At 44.3% G+C, this 26,773-nt stretch overlaps 4 protein-coding genes across 7 annotated transcripts in view; 2 read left to right on the forward strand and 2 right to left on the reverse strand.

The window, feature by feature from the left end:
- The window catches only part of LOC136456236 (zinc finger CCCH domain-containing protein 8-like), a 290,584-nt gene extending 267,752 nt beyond the window's left edge, over nt 1-22,832 (reverse strand). The window contains exon 1 of the mRNA XM_066456030.1: nt 22,827-22,832. The gene's annotated coding sequence lies outside the window, so the exon portion shown is untranslated. The remainder of the gene's footprint in view (nt 1-22,826) is intronic.
- Nucleotides 7,087-14,384, forward strand: LOC136458501 (centromere protein C-like). Its single transcript, XM_066458445.1, has 14 exons — nt 7,087-7,370; nt 7,701-7,885; nt 7,989-8,074; nt 8,147-8,246; nt 8,571-8,758; nt 8,835-9,424; nt 9,523-9,702; nt 9,784-9,814; nt 10,920-11,002; nt 11,878-11,989; nt 12,880-12,962; nt 13,289-13,397; nt 13,493-13,600; nt 14,043-14,384. Exons 1-14 carry the CDS (start codon nt 7,227-7,229, stop codon nt 14,165-14,167), a joined length of 2,124 nt encoding a protein of 707 aa, XP_066314542.1. The 5' UTR covers nt 7,087-7,226; the 3' UTR covers nt 14,168-14,384.
- LOC136458502 (uncharacterized) lies at nt 16,238-18,895 on the reverse strand. 2 transcript variants are annotated; one of them, XM_066458446.1, is made up of 6 exons: nt 18,668-18,895; nt 18,389-18,478; nt 18,239-18,319; nt 17,041-17,111; nt 16,895-16,960; nt 16,238-16,776 (listed from the first exon to the last, which is right to left on the reverse strand). In XM_066458446.1, exons 1-6 carry the CDS (start codon nt 18,732-18,734, stop codon nt 16,510-16,512), a joined length of 642 nt encoding a protein of 213 aa, XP_066314543.1. In that variant the 5' UTR covers nt 18,735-18,895; the 3' UTR covers nt 16,238-16,509. The 2 variants fall into 2 exon arrangements, with proteins under 2 accessions (XP_066314543.1, XP_066314544.1); XM_066458447.1 differs by lacking the exon at nt 18,239-18,319 and having other exon boundaries at nt 18,668-18,889.
- On the forward strand, nt 19,918-23,425 carry LOC136456235 (psbP domain-containing protein 5, chloroplastic-like). Of its 3 annotated transcripts, none has more exons than XM_066456029.1 (11): nt 19,922-20,087; nt 20,229-20,401; nt 20,742-20,862; nt 21,019-21,068; nt 21,223-21,290; nt 21,551-21,649; nt 22,382-22,441; nt 22,531-22,590; nt 22,761-22,815; nt 22,918-22,967; nt 23,129-23,425. In XM_066456029.1, the coding sequence occupies exons 1-11, from the start codon at nt 20,017-20,019 to the stop codon at nt 23,225-23,227; spliced, it is 906 nt and encodes a 301-aa protein (XP_066312126.1). In that variant the 5' UTR covers nt 19,922-20,016; the 3' UTR covers nt 23,228-23,425. The 3 variants fall into 3 exon arrangements, 2 of the variants coding, with proteins under 2 accessions (XP_066312126.1, XP_066312125.1); XM_066456028.1 differs by having other exon boundaries at nt 19,923-20,087; nt 20,223-20,401; XR_010759386.1 differs by lacking the exon at nt 23,129-23,425 and having other exon boundaries at nt 19,918-20,087; nt 20,223-20,401; nt 22,713-22,815; nt 22,918-22,945.
- Nucleotides 23,426-26,773: the final 3,348 nt, after the last annotated feature.

Consider the following 26,773-nt stretch of genomic DNA (forward strand, 5'->3'; position numbering starts at 1 on the left):
CAAACCTATGTTGGCTTGCTGGGACAGGTCTAGCTCAACTAGGCTCTAATCCTAGCCAGGCTCCAACTAAGGCGGGAAAAACAAATAGCTTAACCAGGCTCTAATCCTAGCCAGGCTCCAACTAAGGTAGGAAAAACAAACAGGCCCTAGATGTTCTCTAGGGAGCTGTGCGAGCTAGCACCAAACTCGTCGCTGGTGACGAGATTTTCACTAATTCTCTCACCTCCACGTAGGAAGTCAGCTAGCTCCGAGCCTACCTTTGGGGACGCCCTTATAGCATGCCACGACACAAGTGTAATAAATAAATAAATCATCTCATGGCACCCTAAAGAGCTTAGCTTTTTGAGGCAAGTACATTGGTGATAAGTCATCTTAGCCCTAGCATTGGGCCAATTAAGAATTTCTTAGTCAGGTAATGTATATACTCCTCACTTGCATACAATATTGGTTTAACTGCACCATCATGTGGAAGTAATGTTGGTGATCAAGTGGCTGCAAAATAATAGTGAGGCATGACGATTGTTGATGATGTAGATAGCTAAAGCTATTTTTGGGCCTTTTGTATCAGTTCTGATGTGGTACTGTAGTAGCAACGTTTTTCTTTTGGTTTGTCGCTGATTTGGGTAATGCTCCAAGGTTTAGAGACTGCTTGTAGTATTTCTCATTGGGCTCATTTCTACCTTGTTCTGAAGATTTTTTTCCATACCAAATAGAAAGGGTTGCCCAAATTCTAATAGAATACAATGAATCATTGATACATGCACCTATTCGGTAGAAACGAAAGAAGTACGTAGTGGACACCCATACAAAATGTGTGCATATATATTGCTGAATTAATCCATGTTCAATTGCACTTCTATCTTGGAACACATTGAATCTTTTTTTGGGCTTAGAAATTCGAGGACATAACTTAACTTACTTTTATGTATATAGCCTCACTCGCAAAAAAGTTCAGGACAGCAATCGCCTGCTGTGGTTTTCGTTAAAAAAAGAACTTCCACTACTATCTCCTAAAATAGTATTTCTACGAAATGAAAAAAACTCAAAACGTGTTTGAATTTCAATACAACAAAGATAATACAAATATGTGGGGGAATTGTTCTCTGTGATTTCCTCAAAAAAAGACTAGTGATACGACAATCAAAAGATCTTAACATAATTTTCTTTCAGATATGTCAAAATTCAGATAGTAGATATCCAAACAGGAACTATGTGTTTCGAGCTGCTAAGCATGAATCAACATTCAAATATGATCTGAAAAATCTCTATCAGGTCTACTTAGCTTAATTCTTACAGGAAAGATATTACCACTCAGGTTGTTCAGCTTTGTAGTTCTTGTGGTCAGAGACAGTTCAGCGTTAGGTTCCTACAAGCGTATCACCAAGCATATAATGCAAGTTGCATCCTATCTCAATCTACCTTTCCTGAACACCGTAATGCAAATACTAACTCTGACTACCAATGATTATTAGCATGAGGATTCTTCTAGAAGGTTTATTCAAAGTTATTGGTTTAAGTCTTATAGTCATAGCTTAACTGAATAAGATAGACTACACTGTCATTTATTATGATACTCCACGCTTTTCAACTTCATCTACATTTAGTATGAAAATGTTTGTGGTGTCATTGATGGTATTACCCTTGCACGGGCTCCCGCCACCTTTGCCAACTTTGATACCATGATTTAATATGCCTTCACCTTTGGAGTGTCTCTTTACTATAAGGTGACCCTTCTCTTCCAGATTATAAATAATGATATCATGATCTTTTTAACCAATTGTTGCTATGGGTGAATAAAGTATAATGCAAACTTTTTTCCTATATTCAATCCAGCAAGCAATAGATGATAAATTGTTCTATGATAGAATCTCTTAGGCAGAGATCAAAGGGGGGAGCGATCTTGATCTATAATACTAAATCAAGGCTCGAGGGGCGGACCGATTCACATACCCCGCTAACCCTCTAAGTGTAGGATCTAGCGATGAAGTGATGTGGGCCGTCCAATTCCAAGTTGATTCATGTCTTGTCCGTTAATCCGCAAACCTAGCGCTCAACCTTTTGCTTAAAATACCGACACTTGTTACTAGTCTGTAGCAAACCTTTTTGTGGGGACCCGCCGCGTTAATTCACCTAAATCGAGTGTCATCCACTTGACTGACCCAATTTAAGTAAACCAACATCAGTGACTCCCCAGGAGTGCTCTTTGGCAACTCATCTTCTGGATCAGGTTGAGTATCATACCACAATAGCCTCCACAACTCAAGATTACATCTTATCATCGGAGTACATAATCATTCAGCGAAAACATATATTACAAGTCTTGTTAAATATAATAAATTAATTATACAACATAAGACTAAATGTAGTGTGAACGAAATGACTCTTTTACCTACATCGCTATGCTACGAATCAATTATATATCTAGTAACTGGTGGTCACCTTGCCCATGGGCGGCGCCACCATAATCTGGATAGCTCCTACCATTCACCCACTTTGCCACCAACGACGGGGTGAGATGGCCACCATTGTCCTATACTTGCAAAACAACTTAACGGCAGCACCGTGAGTACATTTCGTACTCACAGGACTTAATTCCAACATATAGTATTTGATGGATGCATAGGTGATTATCAGACATTTGTATAATTGCGGAAAGCGATGATGTTCATTAAAAGTATGACATGCTATGCTCAACTTTAGAATTAAAGCATTTATCATTGCAACCAAGATGCTCATAGTCCATCATCCATCAACAACGCTACCATGGGTATAGAAAAGTAGGAACAACCGAATGATTCCATCTCGAGGGACTTTAGGCTTTCAAGACTCTGCAGAGGTGTACAACTGTACCCACACGGAAGGACGGGACTAACCACCATACCTCGTGCACAAGAGTAAGGGTTGCCTCACGCCTTCTAACCTTTCCCTAATCCGACCCGAATGTCACATGAAAGGTTCGACAAGATGCCTGGTTCAAGTTTCCACCATCTTCCTAGTTCCTCGGGTCAGGCTTCTGTACTATAATGGGTCCCCGGTTCGTTACGTACACCATCTTCCCAGCGCCATCCCCCCTTGCCAGTTTCACAGATAGACAGGTCGTAATTAGTTACTTGGCTTGTCGACCCCATCCGCAATATGTGGTCTGTATGGGTGGTTACTCGGACTTATGTATCCCAATACATGGTCCTTACTGCTCCCCGAGCTATGTCGTCTGAGATCCCACACTCACGGTGTCAGTGCAGAAAGTGACCAACAAGTAAATATTTATAGTTTTATCGTACGTTGTGATCGGAGGTGGCCTAGCACTCAATGACACAGGGTTTATACTAGTTCAGGCAATGTGCCATACATCCAGTTTGAGTCGGTCGGTGACTTTATTCCTAAGACTAGGTGCTCGAAGTTTGCAGTGGGATTACAAACGAGAAGGAGAAAGATAGGGTGTACAAGAGGTCTGGTCGGCTCCGGCCAGAAGGGCCGAGAGCGATAGAGGCTCCGCTATGAGCTAAGTGTTCAAGCGAGCGCTTGAGGTCCGATCCTAGTGGTTCTGTGGTTGTGAGCTAGTAAACTTGATCGATCTGGATTAACTTGAATCAACTAAGTTTCTTGGGAAAGAGCGCATCCTCTTTTATAGATGAAAGGGATGGCCTTATAAGTGAGAGGGAGGCAATACGTATGCATCTAAGCCTTGCTACCTACGCCGACGGGTACAGGATGATATGGTAGGCGCCCACAATACTATTGGTTGTCAGATGCACATGGGAGGTCACGTCGTCTTGTTCGGGTATGGCAGATGTCGGTACCTGCAATACTGTTAATGCCTAGAGGCATGTGAGGGCTTTTACCATGTTCTCCTAGTACGGTAAATACCGACGCCCACAACACTATCGAAGCCTAGAAGCATGTGGGGGCCTTGCCGTGTGGGAGTTAATGGCGCACACAAAACTATAGGAAAAATGTCGACGCCTACAACATTGTTTGTGTCAGGGCGGTTATAGAGTACTGTTCCTGTAGGTGTACAGGGTACGGTCCCTAGTATCGTGTTTTGACTTGTGCACCTTGCCTTGCTTTTTTCGTTCGTTCCCTGGTCCTTTTAGAGCGGACATCCCCGGTCGGTTGGTCCTAGTCGGCTCTGGTTGCGCCAGTCGGAGAAGAGTAGTGAGCAGGGTTTTAGCGTATCCCAGTCAAAGACGTGGGGTCGAAGTCAGAAGTAGCGTTTTGGCCAGGCCTTCCGGTCGGAGAGGCTGTCCGGAGGTGGCTGGAGTCGGAGCAAGCGCTCCAGTCGGAGAGGTGGGCCAGAGGTGGAAAACGGGTGTCGCTCCTCCTCGGCCAGACCTTCTGGTCGGTGATTGGACTGCCCTTCTACCCTGTCGTTTAGATATTTGGGCCGACCCATGAGTCACACGCTATCTGCTTGGGCCAAGCCTTTATTGGGAAACCGGCCCGCGAGGGACCCCGGGTTTATGAACCCAACACACGGCGACCTACCCCTCGCTTGAGCAAGATATCCAAGTTATCATCAAAATTACCATATTAGGGATATTATTCCTTAGCTAGATTAGTAAGGTGGGTCAAGTTATACCCTCATTGGTTTTAGTAGTTCATTATCCAGGTGTAGCATCCTACATGCGCAAGTATGAGTTTCTTTCTCATGCTCGACTTCTACCATTGCCCAAGCAACTAAGCAATAAGCATTAAGCGTTCCCATTCCCATTATTTAGATGAGAGGCTTCTACATATTATTAAGCTACTCTAGGTGTAGTGTGAAGGTGATCATTATCCAAGACTACATGTAATGTATGACTCATAATGTAACTTGATAAGTATCTAAAGTAGGGTTCATAATAGTGGGGTGCCTGCCTGATGGATGAGCAAGGATCCCATAGCTTGGAACATTGTTGGACGTCTCTCCAATATCACATACCTATATATGTCTATGCATGAGATACTTATGTATGCATGACATTATATTAAACATGCAAGAGGGAGTGTTCAGGTATACATTGAAGGGATGTCGGTTTGTGTCATCGGGTAGTCTGCCGTGAATGTCGGATAGTCCGATGGTTCTAGGACTTAATGGGAAAAGGACATACTGAGAACATCAGACTCTCCGAACTAAGATCAGACTCTCCGGTACGAAGTCTGTGCTCTCGGAAAACTCTTGTCTGTGATTTATAACTTATCGAACACTCCGGTGCGTGTGGTGGAGCCTCCGGTAAGTTATAAGGGCTTAGCCTCTTCCAGTGGTAAAAAAATGAGATATGCCCTTTGGTGTCCACTGTTCGTCTAAATGGCCGTTTAGCCCGTTTAAACACCGTGTAAACGCTACATGGTGGTGCGTCATTTCCGTTTAATTGGCCATTTAGCCCATTTAATGGGACGTTTTGCCCGAATAATGGCTAAACGGTAGGTGATCGACTGTTTACCGTTTAGCATTTAGGGAAACACTATTGGTGCCAAAGTTAAGTTTTATTGATAGAGGATATTCTATGGAGCACAACGAAACTTATTTCACCAGTTTTGGAGGTCAAATGCACCTTCTATGGATTTTACAAGTGTAGGCTGTGCGCATGTGCAGAGATTATAGGACACTCCGAACTAACAATGGAACATTCCGATAAACCTTCCATTAATCACAGGCTGCATTCGGGTTTTGGCTATAATTCAACAGTCACTCTGCCAAAATGACGGACCATCCGATAGACGATGAACAACAACTGTGTAAATATTTTTGGGATCGATTCCCGGTGCATCCAGACTTCGAATCAAGTGCAATTTGTTTCTATGGCTTTCTAGTGATGTAGGGAAGCTTCTCCAAGTGCTAGACGTGACATGCATGGGCTGTGGTGAGCTCGACCCCATCCATGGTGGTGGTGGCCATGGATGAAGGTGAAGCTCATGGGTATGGCCATGGGTGGTTGGGGACTTCGGGGATGTGCTCACCATGTCAAGGAGGATCTCCACTGTAGCAGCTCGTGCCAGAATAGCTTGGGGAAGTAGATCGACCTTGAGGCTTCTCCATGGCTTAAGCTTGAAGAAGATGAAGCCTGGGGCTACCTCCTTCATCTCCGGCGTGGTTGACGGCGTGGGGGAGCTGCAGCAGCTCGTCGCCGACATGCACCAGCAGCAGGGGTGTCCCCCTCTTTCCTCTTCTCCTTCTCTTCTTCTCCCTTCTTTCTCTCCTTCTCTGCTTTCTTTCCTTCACTTGTTTCCTGGCTCACGTGAATGAGAAATGGAGAGGGAGAGAGATGGAGGGCTGGTGTGTTGGTGTGGGTGAGGTGGTGACATGTGGGCCCGAAGGCGGTGTGGTGTTACCAACACAACACATGTGCGGGACAGGTGTCACTACATTTTATCGGACAGTCCGCCGAATGTGTCGGATGGTCCGGTGGCGTGCCTGACAAATAGACTGCTTGTGCATGGATTTCTACGGATACTCCGTCAGTGCACGGGTTGGCCAAAATTATCCTAAGTCTGTGAGATGTTTTGACGGACGGTCCAGTGGTGATGTCGGATGATCCATCAAAACCGACAGTGCTCGGTTTTGGGTTGGCGTAGGCACAAGTCAGATTCTAATTGCAATTATGACATGCACACTAGGATGGTCAGAAATGTCTGCCAACATTGTAATGGTTTTCGGGTCGTTACACTTTTGCTTCAAATGTTAATAATATTAACAATTCATAAAACATAGGTATTTAAATCAATGTATCGATATAACAATAACAGAAAAGTGTTAAGCCGGCACACTCCAAGGAGGACGCGGCAAAGCCGCGCTAAGTTTTATAGGTGGAAATGGAAATTTGAGCGGGACCACCCACACAACATTTCTTTTGTTTTTTGAGAAACACCAACGCAACATTTTTTTCCTTTTTTTAGGGGAATTTTTTTTGAGGAGATTTTGAGGGCATATTTTTTGAGGAACTTTGGAGGGGAAACTGAGAGAGGTCATATGAACTTTGGGCCAGGCCCATTTGGCCATCTCTAGCCCGGGCGCACAGCCCAAAGCCCCTCTCCACGGATTGACGATCCGAGTCGACGTTTTCCCCTACGGAGTACTTCACTCTCCCCGTCCCACTGCTTGCCGTTTCATTTTTTGAACACCGGATCCGGCAATCCCCCATCCACGCTCCCCAGCCACGTTCCACTCGCTCCGGCGTCGCTTCGAATCCCCACGCGGCGGCGGGACCGCGTGACCGACGCGCGGCGCTGCCCCTCCGGAAAGCCGCATGGATGCCGCCGACCCCCTCTGCGCCATCTCCTCGCCTGCGCGACTCCTTCCGCGGACCCTTGGCCCCGCCCCCGCCACCGGGCCTTCCCCCTCGAAGGCCCGCGACGCGCTCCTCGAGGCCATTGCAGTCGCCCGGTCGCTGGTACGTGCGCTCGCCCTTCGCTCGACGCATGACAAGGAGGTCCATCTCGACAGTTTCTAGGGTTCTGCGTACCCCCCCCCCCCCCCCCCCCCCCCCCCCCCCCCCCCCCCCCCACACACACACACACACACACACACACACACACACACCCACACACACCCACACCACCACCACCACCACACACACACACATTTAGAGCTTAGTTGTTTTTACCTTCGTTAGACCCTTAGAGGGAAATATTGGAATACCTCATAGCGCCAAACAGGATAAACATTGTATTACTTGGATTGCTTGAGTGCTAACTTCAGCGTTTCACAACGTTACGTGTAGAAAGGGTCTGAGGAGCTGCTTAAGCAGGCTAAAATGGTGCTGAAGGAGCACGGGGACATCCAGGCTCTCTACCATGATGATGGAGTGAAAGCGAGGCCCCCTGCAAATGGCAGCAAAGAGCAACAGGGGAGAAGGCCAGCACTGAACCGCAAACGGGCTCGGTTCACTATGAAGGACAGTGCAAGGCAAGCTGTTTGCTAGGCCGTTACCTTCCTATAGAGCTGCAGGAGCAGTGTGAGCTGTGAATATTGTTTAAACTGACTTGTCTTGATGCTGTTTTCTTTGCAGCAAACCGATGCCTGTTGTGGATCAATCTAAGTTAACGAATATTTCGGATCCAGTCGAATACTTTATGACCTTGGATCGGCTTGAAGGTCACTCTTATCATTTCCATTGATTTGTTGATCAGCATTAAGCAATGCACTAATAATGGTTCATCATTGCAGAAGCTCAGGAGGAGATCCAACGGCTACATGGAGGAGCAGAAAAACGCGTATTAAATTTTGATCCTGTAGATGAACCGAAGAGACAGCCTGGTTTCCGTGGGTATGCTTCTTATCTCTTTTTATATTCTGTGAGTGAATGATTAGATAATATTGCTTAGCAAGTATCACTATCACAATGTAGTCTGAGAAAATCATAGGTCGCCTATATTCTCTGTTTGCTCGTGTTATGCAACTTGTTTGTTTGGATGTATTTGCATCCGTATCGTTTATTCCGCGTGTTATTGCTACTGGTTGAGGCAGACAAAGTGGAAACATTGGACTTGCTTTTTCTGTACCTAACATTCTCTCAACCTACCGGTAATGTGCTAAAAAACATCCATGACAAAATATGACCTGATCCATGATTATTCCTGTTAATTGACAGGAGAAAATCAGTCTGCAGTTTCAAGGTAATTGAGGATGCTGATACTCAAGATCCCATTGAGGTACCAGCTTCCCAAACAGCAACTATGACAGGATCTCAGTTCTCACAGGATGTTATGCATGTTGTTGCTGACAAAAATGAACAATGTGTTCCTTCAAGTTCTGGTGAAGCTATTTCAGGGAAAGAAGGTTAAACAACATTTGTTTAAATTAGTTTTCCATTATCTATACTTAAATTTGCTTAATGTAAATTCAATGTTTACAGATTCATTAGCTGAGAAGGATGGCCTTGACGATTTGACTTATTTACTGACCTCAATCCAAAATTTGGATGAATCTGAAGAGGAAGAGTTTATCCGCAAGACCTTAGGGTTTAAAGAAATAAGGAAGGAAAGAGTTAGTCTCCGTAACTCCATTCCTGGAGTTAGGCCCCTAAGAAGCAATCCTGAACAAAAAGGTTCAATGGGGATTCACCCTCCAGAAAGTCCTTTGCCTCAGCCTCGCCAGGATCGAATTTCAGAGTTGGAGAAACATTTATTTCCTGGAGGTCCAGCAAATGCTAAATGCACAGATGATGAATCTGAAGGTTCACCAGATATTGTGATGGGTGAACCATCATTGGTGCATGATTCTTGTGATGTTCCGATGACTGATGAGAACTTTACTAGAAGTGAAATTGACAGGGAGACCCCAAATCTTGGTGCCAGAGCAGCAGGCCATATTCTTGATCCTGAACCATGCTTGCCTGATCATGCATATGAAAGGCAACCCAGAGGTTCCTCAGTTGGTTTGTGCAGAGATACAGAAGTCGCCAAAGAAAACGAGGCATGCAGGAGGAGCAATATTTCTGTGGAGGTGCTTGTACTAAACTCGTTTTTCACCTTTTACTTATTCATTACTGAACTTCCGATACATTGACTATGACATATATCTCGATTTACTTTGCGCTGCAGGAAGATGATGTGCCAATAGACTATCCAACTATTGGCAGATCTACTAGTGAAACAGAAGCTTCTTCTCATCATCTGGAGGGCAGCTCGACAGAAGAATTGGTCAGTAAACCAGGTAGACATGCAGCTCCAGATGGTATCAATAGAACTTTACATGCAGCTGAGGATAGCATTCAACATCTAGTAAGTGCCTGTACAAATTATTATTATAAAATATAGATTATTGAGTGTATCCTGAGATTAGGTTCCTGTTTCGTGGCACAGGAAGTGGTGAAAGAGGGTGGTGTTCTACAAGGTACTTGTTTTCTATGAAAATGCCAGCTAAACAGATTCCCCCAGGACATAGGAAAAGACAACATATTTATTACAGCTTTTTGGTCATCCAAACCACAGCCATTATACTAAAACTTTGCACTATTACTACCACCATCTCAAAAAGGATGCAATTCTATTATCTTAAGTTTGATTAAGTTTATATACTCCCTCCATTCCAAATTATAAGACGTTTTGGCTTTTTTAGATACATAGATTTTGCTATGCACTTAGATATACACTATGTCTAGATACATAGTAAAAGTAATATATCTAGAGAAGCCAAAACACCTTATAATTTGGAATGGAGGGAGTAGAAAATAGTATCAACTTGTATGACTCCAAATAGGTATACTATGAAAATATATTTCAAGGCAAATCTAATGATACTTTTTTAGTATGATAAATATTAGTATCTTTTTATATAAGTTTGGTCAAATTTCAGATCATTTGACTTGGCATTATTCTAGAATTGCATCTTTTCTGTGGAGGGAGTATTTTTAAAGTCTGGATTGGTTATTTTCTGAAGTTTAGAATAATTCCTTTTCTACTCCAACCTCTTGGCAAACAACTGTGTACAGTCCACACGTGAATGCTCAGTCACACACACACACAAAAAAAAAAATCATCCATTACAAACAGACCCTAAAACAGAAGAAAGTCCAACATTTTTCCCTGCTTAAAGAGACAGTATAGAAGGACATACTCCCGTGGTCCCGCCGCTCCACATTATAGGTCGTTTTGGCTTTTCTAGGTACATACCTTTTGCTATGCACCTAGATCTACGCTATGTCTAGAACTTTAGATACATAGTAAAAAATATGTATGTAGAAAAGGCAAAACGACCTATAATTTGAAATGGAGGGAGTATATTAAGGAAATAAGCTCCCACCCTCTGTCCCAAATTATAGGTCATTTTGGCTTTTCTAGGTACATAGCTTTTGCTATGCACCTATAGATATATGATATGTCTAGATACATAATAAAAGTTGTGTATCTAGAAGAGCCAAAACGACCTATAAATTGGAACGGAGGGAGTATTTACAACAACAACAACAACAACAGCAGCATATATTTTTTCTCCACAGATAAGTCAAGCCAGTCGTTGGAGATGCCTCTGGAAGATATTGATCCAGTGAATCAGCCTCAGATGCATGGTGGAAGCACTAAGGTAGATTCTTATATACCCTAGATGCTGTTGTCTTTCAATCACTGGTGCTCTAAATAACCTAGTCAAGAGCTTTTATTCACGCTGCTATATAGATAAAGTACCACTTCATCATGTATTACGAGCATCCTTGATGGTGAAGGAGATTAGGTTAGCTATCCTGAGTGGCAAGTTTTTTTTTTTTGTTTTTGTTTTGTTTTGTTTGTGGGGTAAGGAAATGTTTGCTCACAGCCCAATAGCAAAGTTAGACAAGGAATCCAAACTAGTGCTCTGGGATTCTGTCCTGTTAGCATGTCTAGGCAAGAGTTGGTAAGGGAGAAATGCTAATATATTTGTTAATAAATTCAAACCACTAAAGTTGGCGAGCACTTGAGCAGCAATGCTCATTACTGAGGGATGCGTTAGCACGTTTGGTTCACTTAGTGGTACCTAAATATGGTCACATCTCATCTGAACATTTTATGCCGTCCTTTACATACTTATACTCACATGAGCATAGGTGAAGCAGCAACCGTCAGAGATGTAGTTATTTTATCCTGTGTGCAAATCTTCGTCACACTTTTCGTTGTATAATACTCCCTCCATTTTCAAGTGTAGGGCGTGTTAGGATTTTCCAAACCAAAATTTGTCCATCAATTGCTCAAAGTATATGTATGTCTAGAGCACAGCAGATGCATCAACAGATCTTGTTTTACATGCCTTTTAGTAAGACATTGGTTTGTGGTAATTGTACATATTGTAACAGAAATTAATTGTCAAAGTATACCTTGAAAGACTTTCCCAAATATGAAAACGCCTTATTAAAATAAATGGAAACTTTCATGTTTGCCTGATCTCAGAAGACAAAAATTTCATCCTTGTCTTCTTTGGACTTTCAGAAATTGGCACCTGATTTGTGCAATGCACTGTCCTTAACCAAACAGAAGAAGCAACAAGCAGCCCAAGAAGGGAAAATGAAGAAACAGTCAAAGAGGGGCAAAAAAGTGGCTGGTATTACTTCTGCTCAGTCTACTTTATATTTATACTTTGTTACTCCCTCCGATTCCATGTATAGGTTGTCTTAGGAATCTAGTTGCTACTTTTTTAACTTGGCTCATCAATATCAGTATTATATAAAAGTTACAAAGATCAACAACTGATGGCTGATGTTACTAGATTCATCATGGGAAATACTTTCATAGTATATAACTTTCTTTGTTTAAAATTATATAGTTATACATAAATTGCAAGTCAAAGTGCTAAATGACTTGCATCTGGAACCAGAAGGGGTAGTTTCTAATGCATGTGCACCACGAGGATTCTTGTAATATACAATCATTCAGTTATCATTTGGCTATTAGACTGTGGATTGTTCTTAGCTAGGCTGATACCTGCATGGCTGTATTAGAGATGTTTGGGGGTCTTTAAATAAGCAGAATCATGCTTTTGTTGTGCTTGATCAATCATTTACATGTTCCATTTCTTCCATGTACTATTAGATTAAATCTTATACAAGGACAGCATTTCTAGAGCATGTTTTGGATCCTATACCTAACAACCTTGCCAGCAAGAATAGCAAAGATGGTTGGATATTTGCTTCTTTCCTACTTTTGGGCTAGGATTTCCTTGCTTTCAAGGGAGACACCACTCCTTTACTAGAGATGTTGTCTTTTGTCCTTAGTTTTTTTTATGGGGAAAGTTGCGAACATACAGCTGAAGGTCATCATCACCTGGCCAACTGGCCAACTTGGGCCTTATTGTTTTTTTTTCCTTTCTTGGTGACATACCTTTGTATTCGATTGTTCTCTTATCTTATCTACTTAGCTTTGTTAAATTACTTGATTATGTATAATGGCTTATATTTTTTTTGTCTGGAGTGCTGAAGTGTATTTTCTTTACAGATGAATCTAGTCATGCACTGGAAATACCCCAAGCAAATTTGGATTCGGAGAATCAACCTCATAATGATGATGTGAACATTGAGGTAGACTTCTTATTAGTTTCTGTACTGAAATTCTTGTCTTAAAATCTTATATAGAAGTGATATTCTGGGAGTGGCCAAGGTAGGATTTTTTTTTTCTGTTTACCATGATAATCATGTGTTATTCAGGCCAACGAGGGATGAGTAGTCACATCGAACTTTGTAGATGTGTGGCCAGACAAAGACTTGTGTAGGGCCTTATTTTTATTCAAGTTGCATGCACTGACAAGAGCACAGGAGCCAGCAACAAACATAGATATTGCACGCACCTTTTTAAGAATGTGTTTTACTCTGAAGCTCGACATTCATATGCTTCTTTGGACTTTCAGCAACAGACAGTGTTGAGTAGCACACTATCACCAAACCACGCTAAGGGGCAAAAGGGAGCTCAAAGGACAAACAAGACCAAAAAATTGAATCAAAGAAAAATCCTTGGAGGTCTTACTTCTGCACATCCTGTACTTTTAAAGCACAGTTATTTTCAGAAGGATACTGATGGCCTACGTTTCTATTTCATGGACTTTTATCATTAGATGCTGGCCTTGTGCAGCCGTCTGAAGTGAGAAGAAGTACAAGAACACGCTCAAGGCCTTTAGAGCATTGGCTTGGTGAAAGATTACTATATGGGCCCATAAATGACAGTAAGTACACTAATCTAGCACATGTGTCAGCAATGCAGACCTTTCTTTTTATGACCAAGACTTGTATCCGAATTTAAGGTCAAATATATTACAGCAAATTCATCATACCAACTTGAAAATGCCATCTGCCTGATTGCCTTTCATTTTAATACAGCTAGTAGCTTTGTGCATCTAGACTTTTGATACTCAATAAATTAAAACCTGCTCTGTACTGGTAGTAAAAAAAACAGTGGAAACAAACAATAAAATCCCAGTTGGGCACTGTGTTAGCACCCTATAGTTAATACTGACATAATCACATAACGCTATTCTAAGTTCTGTTATGCGTTTCACAGCTTTACTTGCTTACCTAGTTGGCCCGATGCAAGATCCCTAAGTTTGTTCTGTGTATAAATAAAGTAGAACAGCTACATTTTTAATCAAATACTTGTATCTTTTCCAGCTTTGCCTGCAGTTATTGGCATCAAAGCATACTCTCCCGGCCAAGATGGCAAGAGAACATTGAAAGTGAAATCTTTCGTGCCTGACCAGTATTCAGATCTTGTCGCTAAATCCGCGAAGTACTAAACAAGCCAACATTTTCCTAAGAGGATCACGCCTTGTGACCTGTTGGTTTGTCACCTGACTTTATGTGATGTTGACATGTATCCGTGGAACTAGAGTAGGAGTACTGCACAACGAAATGCATGTGAACTTGTAATTTTTTTTTCTCTCGAACGAACTTGTAAAGTTAAAGGCAGACGTCCTATCGAATGGTTGTCAGTATCTTTTAGTTTGGATGCGATATTTCCGCCTCGGCTTTTCGATACGTGGAGTCTAGGCTGCGAAATCGCATTGTGCAGATGTTATGAGTTTTCCAGCGGTATAGTGGTGCTCGATAGTAAGGCAGTTTGAGGTTCAGCCTCTGGGAGGTGCCTCCACGTAGTACACTTTTTGTAGCACTATACCGTTGCTAGATAAGTAAGGCAGTTTGAGGTTCAGCCTCTGGAAGGTGCCTTAACGTATTACACTTTTTTTGTAGCACTATGGAGTCAGGATTCTATTTTTGGTTTTCTGTTTTTAAAAATGGATAGAAATAGAGGCAATTCATAGCTGTTTTAAGGGAGATTGAAAGAGATGGATGGTTTAGTTGTTTGTTGTTTCAACCAAACATGTTATAACTTTTCTATATCACATAGCTTTTAACAACTTTCTCATAACTCGAACGGTTTTTTTCACAGCTTACAGTTGAATCAGAGCTGGCTGGCACGTATCTAACAGAGCTATTGGTCCTAGATGTGTGTTCGTGTTGGTTGATTTTATTTTTATCTTGTCTTCTCGTTTTCAAATTTAAGATGCGATACCAAGATAAATATCCTGACCAATTGGAGCTGAATAAAAAAGAAGGATAACACACCTGTAAATATCATGCGGATGCACGGGTGCCACTAGATCCAGCTATTCTTTGACCATACAATCATCGTGACACAAGTTTACCCTGGGATTGGGAAGTGGAAACCTTCTAGCCTTGAGCACTGCAAAATAAGATCTGGGTTATGGATTAAGAATAACATTTTTTTGAAAGGGGAAATCTTTTTTTCTCGATCGGGGTTTTAACCCGTTTTTCATTAAGAGGAGAGGCCAAAAGAAAGGCCAGAACACGGATACAAAGGACTCATAAGTAATCATAGGATTACTTTGGGATGACCATTGCACGGATGTATTTTCTTTCGCAGGCATAGTCAGTTCGTGTTTTGTGGTGGAGGTCTCCCCCGTGTTTTCTTGCTGTTCATTTGTGTCCATTCTTACAAGAAAAGTAAAGAAATGAGGCATAAAGATCTCCGTTCAAAGTCCTGTAAAGCCGTTTGTGTGGTACGTCGGGAATGGCCTTGTCTACTTTGCTAACTCCTGTGCAAGGTTTATAGTCTCAGTGAGCAATGACGTCGAACGTGGAACATTGTTAGCAGTATTGGCCAACATACCTGCCAGAATTTGTCTAAGACCAATGGCCTAGATCGTGGAACATTGAGCAGCGCTAGCAGCATTGGCTAACGGCTTAACACTTGATTATCTTTTAGGTCTAAATGTCCTGCCTCTATGTATTCCCTATATTCCAAAATAAATGATCTTAGAGCATTTATATTTTGTCCTAAAACACATGACCTTTTTACTTCCCAATGCACCTTTCTCTTTTCTCAATACATCTTTCTCCTTTTCCAATACATCTCGGTCTGTATTTTGGTCTTTTGTCTTCAAAGTTGGTTTTCCGAAGAGATACGGGATTCCTCTGTCCCAAAATAAATGATCTTAGAGCATTCAAATTTTGTCCTAAAATACATTACCTTTTTACTTCCCAATGCACCTTTTTTTTTTCTCAATACATCTTTCTCTTTTTTCAATACATCTCTGTATTTTGGTCTTTTGGCTTTAAAGTTAGTTTTCGAAGAGATATGAGATGTCTGTATTTTGGTCTTTTGGCTTCAAGGTTGGTCTCCAAAGAGATGTGGGACGGAGGGAGTATGAAAGGGGACAAAGGGAGCAGGTGGTGAGTATGATGATGCCAATGCCCTGTTTAATTTTGGATAGGATTGACTACCACATAATGCAAAAAATCTACGAAAGAAACAACATATAGAACCATATTGACGCTTTGCAGGATTTATGGCACACTATAAGGATGCGCCTTTTCCACTCTATAAATCACCACAAGGAAAACATACAGAGGCCAGAACATTGGCACGTATTGTATAAACTGGAACATGCCTTACATCTTTTAGCCCCTATGGAAGTTACCCTAGTTGGCCTGAACATTGTAGAACACTGAAAATAATACGTAACTTCTGATGATACCAGGGGCCTACACAGTAACTTGCGCTCTGCTTTCTGAATGAGACTCCAGGCCTTGTTTTTAGGTAGAAAAGACAAGGATACTAGTTGAGAACAACAATTTTCTGTCTTTTATTGGGCTTCTTTCCTTTGGCTGGACCCATCTCCGCGTCATCTGGACCTTTACATTTATTATCTTTGTCAGACACGATAGGTTTGTCACCATCTCCATCGCTGTCATCACTATCATCTTCCGAGTCAGATGAGCTGCAAGCAAATGGCATTTCTGAAGGCTGGGAGCCGTTTATTGTTGCTTCAGCAGCCTCCACAGCTTGCTCTGAATGAAGATCAGCAACACCAAGAAGCAGATCCTGTACAAAACAAATACATAGAAAGAACGTCATGCAAACATCAGTTCAAACAGCTTGGACCTCAAGGTTTCCTCCATGATGCAGCTGAGACAATATACTAATATACTATCTGTCTCACCATCTCAATGTACTCCTCCTCGTTCCCGGTAAGGGCTTCAATATCGTACTCCACAGGAGGCTTGTTCTGCAATTGCGCGAATACGATTTAACCACATCGCGAATAACATGGTTAATGCAAGACTGGTTAGAATCTTAGAATTGTACTTGTGCGTCGAGCTGCAACTTCTGGTTGGCCCTTGCAATCTCCCCCAAGAAATCCTTGACTTTCCCAATAACTGAAACCCCAAAACAATCAAAATTCAGTGAACTGGCACACGAAAGAATATCAAAAAATCTTTTGCGTACCACCTACTAACTATGCCAACTGCAGCCCTAAACCTTGAAAACTACATGATTCGGTGGTGTGATTTAAGACTCTAAGGAAATACAGTACAAACAAAAAGTTAATGTGATAACTTGGGAGCTAGGGTTAGCCATCAAAGTCGAAAAATGTTATAATATAAAAAGCATGTACCGCTAGAATCCTAAGTTCCTAACACTAAGTACTCTAGGAAACAGAGGCGGATTCAGGCCCCGGGCTGGGGTGGCTGCAGCCCTGGGCCAGCCCAGAAAAATTCCACTACAACTCTTCTGTGCAGCCCAAGAAAAGCCCACAAGAACAGCCCACCAAAGGACTCCAGCCCACCCTAGCTGAATCGGCCGCCTCCCACTTCTCCGACTGCCGAGTGCAGAAGCCGCCCCTCGACGGCGCCCCTCCACTTCGTGTCCGTTCTCCTCCGTGCTGGTGCGGTGGTGCCCCCCAGCCTCACCATCAGACCTCCGCCCCTCACCTCTCGCCGCTCGAGACCTTGCCTCCTCTTCCTCAGGCCTCGCTGCTTGCCGCCACAGTAGACTTGGTGCCCAACCGAGAACCAACCACCCAAGTCGAATCAAGAGGGAACATAGAAGAGCACATTTGTCACATCGCACAAGTAAGAGGGCTACTATATCAAGATTTTCAATATTTTTTCATTATTTGCCAAACGCTGATGCAAGACAACCTGCTGTGTTTCCAATCCTGTCTCAGGTTCCGTTTTCACGGTCCTCCCTGTATCACAAATCCGTCTTTATAATGGATAGGCCGTCTAGGATCTTTTTCAGTGGCTGTAATTCTAGCACGGAAACAAGGGCTAAGTATTGGGTGGTGTTAAGCAACTAAAGGAGAACCGACACTTGGGCAGATGTGATATCGCAGCAATAGGTAGAGCTACAGACAGTTGATCTTGCAAAAAGAAATGGCAAAAAAAATGCTAATTCTAGTTCTATTTGCATTGTCACTTATTGTAGAGGATGGAAGCTTGTTGGACATTTGCGAATCTGATGTTGGTGAGTTTTGGAACCTGTTTAGAGGCTCGTGATTTACCTAACGCAGAGGAAGATCTGCTGACTGCACCATTGAAGAAATTCTTTTGGTAAGTGCCCCGGCTTAATAAATAGCCTAGAGCTGCATGTAGCGTTATGATTTTCTGCCTACAGGCAATGAAATTGATATGAAGAGCTAGTTCAACAGTACCTTGGCTTTTGGGGAGGGGATCAGTGGGCGGCCCCGACTTACGCTTCCCCTCCTTGTCCTGCTGCTGCTCCCTGCCAGCGAGAAGCGACTCTGCCGGTAACACGGACCAAAAATTCGTCAAGTGTGTGTGTGTGTGTGTGTGTGGGGGGGGGGGGGGGGGGGGGGGGGGGGGGGGGGGGGGGGGGGGTGGGGGGGTGGTGGCGGGGAGGGAAATCGCCGCTGAAGGGGTTAAAAGTTCGAGGCGAGAGAAAGGAGGGTTAGATAGATGGGGAAGCCTACCGATGAAGGAGCCGGGAGGCCTGGGGTCGGAGGGCAGGTCCAGGAGCTCCTTGCTCGGCTCTCCCATGGTGCTCCTGTAAAGTGTGTTAGCTTGACAGTGGCGCGGTGGAGAAACCTCGGGGCCGTAGGAGCGGCGTAGTAGTCAGACCTTGGAGGTGGAGCCTCGGAGCTCGGAGGAGCGGCGCGTCGCGAGGAAGAGACGAAGGCGGCGGCGGGAGGGGTAGGGCTCGGCGCCACGGCTGCGTGCCTGCGTAATAATTGAATGGGCCGAGTCGGGCCTGTAGTTTAGGGGCTGGCACTTCAAGGTGCGGGGCCTGATTGTTGGGGCAACAGGAAAGAAAAAAAATTTGCTAAAAAAAACAGGAAAGAAAAAAAGTCTCTACGTGTCCGAAAAATCGTTGTAACCTAATTTTTCCCCTAAAACTCTAAAACTAAATATTTTACCTTATCTGTCTGTTCCATTTTAGAGCGGTTTTATTTTTTATAGTTTAAAAAATAGGTAACTACATTATTAAAGTTTTAAAACCACAAAAAATATCTTTAAGCTTTTCAAAATTCCAAAAAAATAAAGAAATACTCCTAGATTGGTATATGAAAAACCAAAAATACTCCATTTTTTTAATTTTATTTCAAACCGAACTATCCTAAATTTGATCAAATCTATTGAGGAGAATATTAACTGTATCCCATAAAAAGTGCCAAACTTTAGGTAACAGTAGAAATAATTATATTTTGAGATGGGAGAGTATTTAATTTGCATATATCTATATGTGCATGGTGTGAAAGTATGTGCGGATTGTGTAGCCGTGGGTAAGGCCCCGTTCGCTGGTCTGAGGAAACCAGTCAGCTGGCTGGTTCCCCCTCATGTGACACTGTTTATCTATTCAGCCGAACAGTGTTTTTCTCTCACAACAAACCAGCCGGAACAGTGTTTTTCAGCCAAGTTTCAGACCAGCGAACGGGGCCAAAGATGTTTAATTACTTCATTCATCCATTCTAAATTGTAAGCTCATTTTAGTTATGTTCTTTCCAAATCAAACTTTGCTATAAAATAGTTTGACTAGAATCAAATCTAGATTTGTATTTTTTTTAGGATGGAATAGAAAATATAGAATGATTTACAACCTGGAAGGGAGGGAGTACCGTTTAAACGGAGGGTACATCAAAACAAGTTTATTTACTTCAAATTTTAGTGGTGGATATGCCGAAATGGCCGTACACGCCAATAGAACAGGGAGGAGATCTTTTTGCTCTCACGCAACAAACGGTTTGGATAGAACTTTCTGCTTCTCCGTCCTTCGGTCTAGCCCGAGTGGACGTAGGAAGAGGGGGCTTGACGCCGGCGAGCCATGGCGGGGGCTCTCCTCTCCTCTCCCCACACTCTCCCGAGCCCCGCTTCTCAGTCCTCGCTTCGCCCCAGGCATGCGCTCGCTCTGCCGCTTACACGATTCCCTACTCGCCGCCCATTCGTGTTACTACTCTGCACAGAACACCCACCCTCCTTGACTGCGCTCCTGATTGTTGGATGGTTGGTTGGTTCCTGGGGATTGCGCAGGAGCAGGGAACCGCGCGACGCTGGGGCAGAGTTTGTTCTGCCACCGAGGAGGAGGGCCTGTGTGCTCGCTTCGTGCTCTCGCGAGCCTGCCGCTAGGAACCGCGGCTTGGAGGTGGAGAGGAGGCGCCTTCTCATGTCCGGGCTCGTGTCTTCTTTCGCAGTCGTGCTCCCGATTTCAGGTAGAGTTCATGGGATGCCTCTCCACTCCTCATGATTCTTTATTCACTCAATTCGGCTTTTCTAGATGGAAGAATTACCATTTCTACTTTCTGCTAATTTCCACACACTGAATTTGTCAGGCGTGTCAGTTCTGAGGCATGTGATTACAAAATTTAGAGTAAATCCATGACCTGTACCGTTTTATGAATATGCATAATGTGCTACACATTTTTCTATTGGATCTCCTGTTTTCTATTTATAACGCGCTCTTTCTCCTGAGAGGCCATTTTTTGGCGGTTCTTTTCTTGAAAGACCAATTCTTGAATGCTCATAAGTGCTTTGCTCGCAACGATTATGTAGAAGCATACGCTGTCATGGAGACTGATGGAGACGTGAAGATGAACACACAAGTTGATGAGATCAATGCATACTCTTTTCTTTACCCGGTCGAACTGCCAGGAAAGAAATTTTCCTTCAAATGGTATTTTAGTTGTTTGCACTACAATATTTTGTCCAATCTACTGTGTTGTCAGTCTTAACCTGTTGTTTGTGTACTTAGTGGTTTCTCATGGCTTCTCATGAGAACTAGGATAAAACTTGTCACTTACAAATTACTATCGTATTATTCTGTTCCTAGGGTAGAGTCCAGAAAACCAGAGCGGTATTCCTCTGCAGCGCCACTATCACGTGAGTAGCTTCTGGCATAACAATGATAAGAAATGGTCTTATTACTTTGTTCACATGAATGAACTAGATATTAAGTATAAGGACTTCCACAGTTATGCTTTTTGAAATAACCATATATTTTGTAATGTAGCAAACTGACTAGGTCTCTATGCAGCTGATGCACGGCAACGTATCGTATCGGAGCGAGTTGACATGATACATAATGTTGTCATCTCAGTCTCGGTAACTCCTCAAATACTCTATGATACTAGGAAATGCATAAATCTGCAATTTGTTGGGCTGTACTAACCCAATATCATCTTTTAATAGTTAAGTTTCTTTATTTTGTTATTTTTGCAAATTGCTGTGTCTGTGACTAAATATTTCATTTTCGGTGCAAATTGTTATGTGGCTTGCTTATTTGGATGGGAAATACATCAGTTGAAACTCTGAAAAGCAAATTTGAGTATACATGGTAACATCCATAATTTTTTCTGTTGCAGATTGGGCCACCGAATTCACGTTTTTTGCCTTCAAAAGACAAGAGCTCGTGGGATCCAAAAGATGTCGCTGATTGCATTTTGTCTGATAGATCTACCCTGGTACATACTATTTGGCTTTCTTTTAGATATGCCATTTCTTGCATTTCTTTAGCTAAATTGTGTCCAACAAACTGTATAGATTAATGAAAGAAGGATCTGAGTAGTTTATCAAATACATCCAGAAAGCAAATAAATGCATAAATTTAAATTCTTATGTTCCTTAGTTATCTCTCTGTGTGTCATAAGAAGCATGTGTGTTGTCTCATGGAGTGAAGCAAAGATGAGCACCATTGCTTGTAACTGTGAGCTTATAACCCAACAATGTAACTACCATTACCAGATTTTGCCGGAATCTGTGGTGATGAAATTGAGATGGGGATAGTTCATCCCTCCCGGTGATCTCCTCAAAAAGAAAAAAAAGGATAAGCATGATAGAACTTTCTGTCATGCGCTGCGCAGTTAATACATCTAGAAAGCTGATTCAATCAAGCATAAATCTAAACTCAGATGCGCCTTAGTGTCAAGTGTGTCATAAGAAACATGCACATTGTCTCATGGACTGAAGCAATGGTGGTTGCTAAATAACAAAGTATAAATAATCCATAGAACTGATCAGAGATTCATTGTCTCATGGACTGAAGCAATGGTGGTTGCTAAACAACAAAGTATAAATAATCCATAGAACTGATCAGAGATTGTTGACATGCTGAAAAAGGTTTAAGTTCCTTGAATGCAATTTTTAATGTCGATATTTGACATATTGATTCTACACCAAACTTTATCACCTTGTAGAAGGTGACGACTGGCCAGCGCATGACAGAGAGTTCTGTCCTTGATGCACACGCTACAAAGGTAAGCTCTGACCATTGATATCATCCTTTAAGAGTACTTTCGTTTTTCGGAGTTGACATGCACCAGTACATATGGAAAATTATTTGTAGGTTGACGGAGAACCATACTGGTATTATGAGTATCTTGTTCGGAAATCACCAACAAAATCTGTAAGTTTCCTGGCACATATACATTTGACAACAAATATACTTTTATGAAGAGTGTCAAAGAGAGACATATGCTTAGACAAAACTTCATGGTGCACTGTATTAACTATTTGATATCCAAGTAGTGCATAAGGCGGCTTAGATGTTCGTAATGATACTCATTGTTTCATCAGGCACCAGAACCAAATTTGTTTCGACACAATGTAGCCTGCACTGCTGAGCGTGATGGTATTACTTCATCTTTCCAGTTTTTGTCATCGACCATTCACTCCCTTATATTTGAAGTATTTCTTTGTTCACTCACCTTTTTTTCTTTCTTTCTTTTAATAGGGTACCTGTACTCACTGAATGCTTCCACCCTTAGCAAACAGTGGGAATCTGTACGTCTTAAATGTCCCATTGTTGCATACCACTTCAGCAAATAAATATTTTTTAGTGTTTGATTTCATTTTGTGACTTCAATAATAGGATGAGCATGTATTTGTCATACAAATATGTTTATACATCAGCTTCTAACCAATATTGAATTTTTGCAACACAGATGGGTCCCTTTCTACAACAGACTGTGGAATCCTTTCGCCTTCTCCTCCCTACAGAAAACTATGTTCCTCCCTACAAGGATCCTTGGAGATTTTGGTGAATGGAGATTCTTTTTGTAGTTCAATTTTTTTCTCTTCAGATGACATTATTGCTTCAGGTTTTAGACCATATTTTTTCACACCAAATCTTTAGCGAGTGCCTGTCCTTTCAGCTTGACAGATAAAATTCAGAGTTCCAGTTTGGTTTCACCAATCCTGTACGTTCTGATTAATCAACAGTCAAATGCACCTTAAGAATTACTGTACTCCCTTTGTCCCAAAACAAGTCAACTTCTAGAATCACCCTATGTCAAACTATATCTTGAGTTCGACCAACTTTATAGTGAAGAATAACAAAAAATTATGACACCAAATAGGAGTAAGTAGATTACGAAAATATACTTCTTGGTGTATCCAGTGATACTAATTTAGTGTCATAAGTTAATAAGTATTAATACTCTTTTCTATAAATTTAGTCAAACTTAAAATAATTTGACTTAGGTCAACTTTAGAAGTTGATTTGTTTTGGGAAGGAGGGAGTAATACACTAAAATCTTTGCGAAAGGTCTAAGGCACGAAAAATCATAGCGGTTAATTTGTTGTTTTCCCCTGCTGCTTAAATATTAAATATATGTGTCGGGTACTATAAAACGGGGTACCCCGAGCGTACACCAAAAGAGGCACTAAAATCCCATCAACAGCAAAGTTAGAGGGAAAGCCATGGGCTCATAACCAGCCCCGTCCGAGCCCACCCGGCTCTCTGCATCGCCTCAGGCCTCTCACGGGAGGTCTCGGCAAGGAGACGCAATCTCCGCCTCGCGCGAGACCTCTTGCGGAAGGCCTAGGCAAGGAGACTAATCTCCGTCTCGCGCGAGGCCTTATCCTCCGTCTCGCGTGAGGCCTTATTCTCCGTCTCGCGCGAGGCCGGCTTATCCATAGCCCGTCGCCCCCGCCTCGGCCGGTCTTCCCGACAGCACGTCATGTCCCATTAATATGTCAACCACTCCCGCAATCTCAGCCGAACGACGGCTCGACATCGCGGAATGGCCGACGGGACATGAGGTCGCATCAGCGCCATACCGGCTGAGACAGGGCGCGGCGGGGATTACCGGCCACTGTACTTTAACGCTGTGCCCACAATCAACGCCCACACTACACTGCGCCCCGCGATCCCCCCCTCGAAAACAACACAACGTGGGCAGCCTGGCCCGGGTCATCACCGCCTCCGAACCAGCACACCAGATCAACCGCTCTCTCCGGGCCTCGGCACTCTGCACCAAGGTCTCGGCTATCTCGGGATTCGTGTCTGTCGAGACCCCCCACTGCGGTGCGGCCTCGGCGCCGACCGAGCCTTGGCCTCGCGCACAGTCAGTCCACAGCGACTCGCACGCTGACCGCCGCACTCGCTCCGAGGCAGCCCTGGAGCTCCCATGATGCACAGGATCGGATGTGACCTGCACGCCGCCCCAGGATTCCAAGAACAGACCACTTCGACGACCACGCTGCCACAGGAACAGGCTACAGGGCTCGGACACGCCGCCTCTGTTCGCACGACGCCATATAGTTAGCACATGTACTGTCCTTGTCCTCCCTTCAACTATAAAAGGAAAGGACCTGGGCCATTTAGGGGGGGCACTCACGAAGAACAACGCCCTGTAACACACATTTCCCTGCCGCCTGAGAGCAACGTCTCAAGCAGCCCACATCACACCTCGTCGAGACCTGGGACTAGCTCCCTCTCTCTCCCAGCTTGTAACCCCCTACTACAAGCACTTCGGTGCAAGGAATACAAGATCGATCTCCCAGACTGGACGTAGGGCTTGAATTGCCCGAATCAGTATAAACCTTGTGTCTCTTTGCATCACCATCTGGAATCGGAAACACGCAGGATAAATTCACTAGTTGGTTGAGGACCTCCCGGTTCGAAACACCGACAGTTGGCGCGTCAGGTAGGGGCCTCTGCGTGTCAGCTTCATCATCTCAACAGGTTCCGGATGGCAGACCCCGCACGACCGCTGCGTCTCGGCACGTTGGTGTGGTTTGGGAGCCTAGAGTTCATGTCTCTGGGGCACGAGTACGACATGGTACTTCTCACACCCCGAGCCCCGCCCGCCAATGACGACGTCACGCATCGGCAGCCCAGGCGCAGGCGGTGCCCGGGCGGTCGTTCTCGCCGCGCTCGCCAGGCACGACGCGAGCAAGATCATCCCGATGCCACGCAAACCCAGGGCGACTCGCCGCTCCCCGCCGGCACCCCATGACCAGCTGTTGGCGCAGAGTCCCTGGTTGGGGATCTGTCTAGCCTAAGCGTGGACAAGGGAAAAACGTCGGTGGCACCTGACGACGCCCCGACATCAAGCCCCGCTCCACCACTCCTTGAGGAGCTACCGCAGGCAGAACAGAGCCCGGCAGTGGCACTATCTCCATACCCCTTCGGGTTGAGAAATGCGGCCGCATCTTATGCTTACGCCTACGCATCCGCTCACGAGGATCTCTCGGAACGCCTCCAACGCTTCGCTCTCAACTTCGACACCACCACGTCGATCCACACCCACGCCGACTCCTCGGAGGAGGACGAGGCATGGACTGGAGCGGATTTCTCCAACCTTCACGACCACGAAACCATGCGCCGCTTCCTGACCGCTAGCGACTATTGCTTCGGCTACTCCGATTCCGACGGTGAAAGTACTTACAATCCCCCTCGTGAGTGCTTCCATGTCGGGCTTGGGATGCCAAGCACGGGCGACGAGGACGAGGGGGGTAGACAATCACACTCTGCTTCGTCAGGGAACGGGCAATGCTACGCCTTCGCGTATTGTCCCACCGGCAGCACGGAACGAGAACCTTGCCCTCGGACAATTCCGACGCCCGGACCTGGAACAACTCCGCGAGCTTCAGGCCAAGGTTGAGCAAGATCGACTTCTTCTACAACAGCTCCGAAGCACTCTCGAGCAGGAGCAGCAAGGCCACGGTGATGGCGGAGGAGCCCGGCGACGGGCTCGCGACGTGCACCATCGCATCAACGACGATGAAGGGGATGATCGTCGCCCAATCTTCAATCATGTTAGCCAGAATGTCACGGCTGCGGCAATACTAGTGCGCACGATGCCCGAGCCCTCCACCACGGAAGGATGGTGGGTTCGCGGCGAGCTCCGGGATCTCCTCGAGACCGCCACGGTGCAGCAGGCCGAGAGTTCTGTGTCCCGGTGGCGCGAGGCCGTCTCGGACCTCCCCTCAGCACCGCATCGGTGGGATAGGGAGGCCTCGGTTCGTCCCGAACCTGTTCGGGTGCTGGCAATCGGTAGGGTCCCCTCGGTCCACGACCGCCTCGATAATCGATGCGAGGCGCAGGGTGACCATGAGGTGGTCGGCCGACGACGACGCCACGACAGCGAGGGGCTCGCCCGAGGCTACCATCCACATCGGGGCGGCCGCTACGACAGCGGAGAGGACCGTAGTCCTTCTCTTGAACCACCTGGCCCTCGAGTCTTCAGTCGAGCCATCCGCAATGCTCAGTTTCTAGCCCGGTTTCGCCAGCCAGCCAACCTCACCAAGTATAGCGGTGAGACCAATCCCGAGCTCTGGCTCGCCGATTACCGCCTGGCTTG

This window comes from Miscanthus floridulus, chromosome 6 (genome assembly GCF_019320115.1).
Source record: "Miscanthus floridulus cultivar M001 chromosome 6, ASM1932011v1, whole genome shotgun sequence".
Lineage (NCBI taxonomy): Eukaryota > Viridiplantae > Streptophyta > Magnoliopsida > Poales > Poaceae > Miscanthus > Miscanthus floridulus.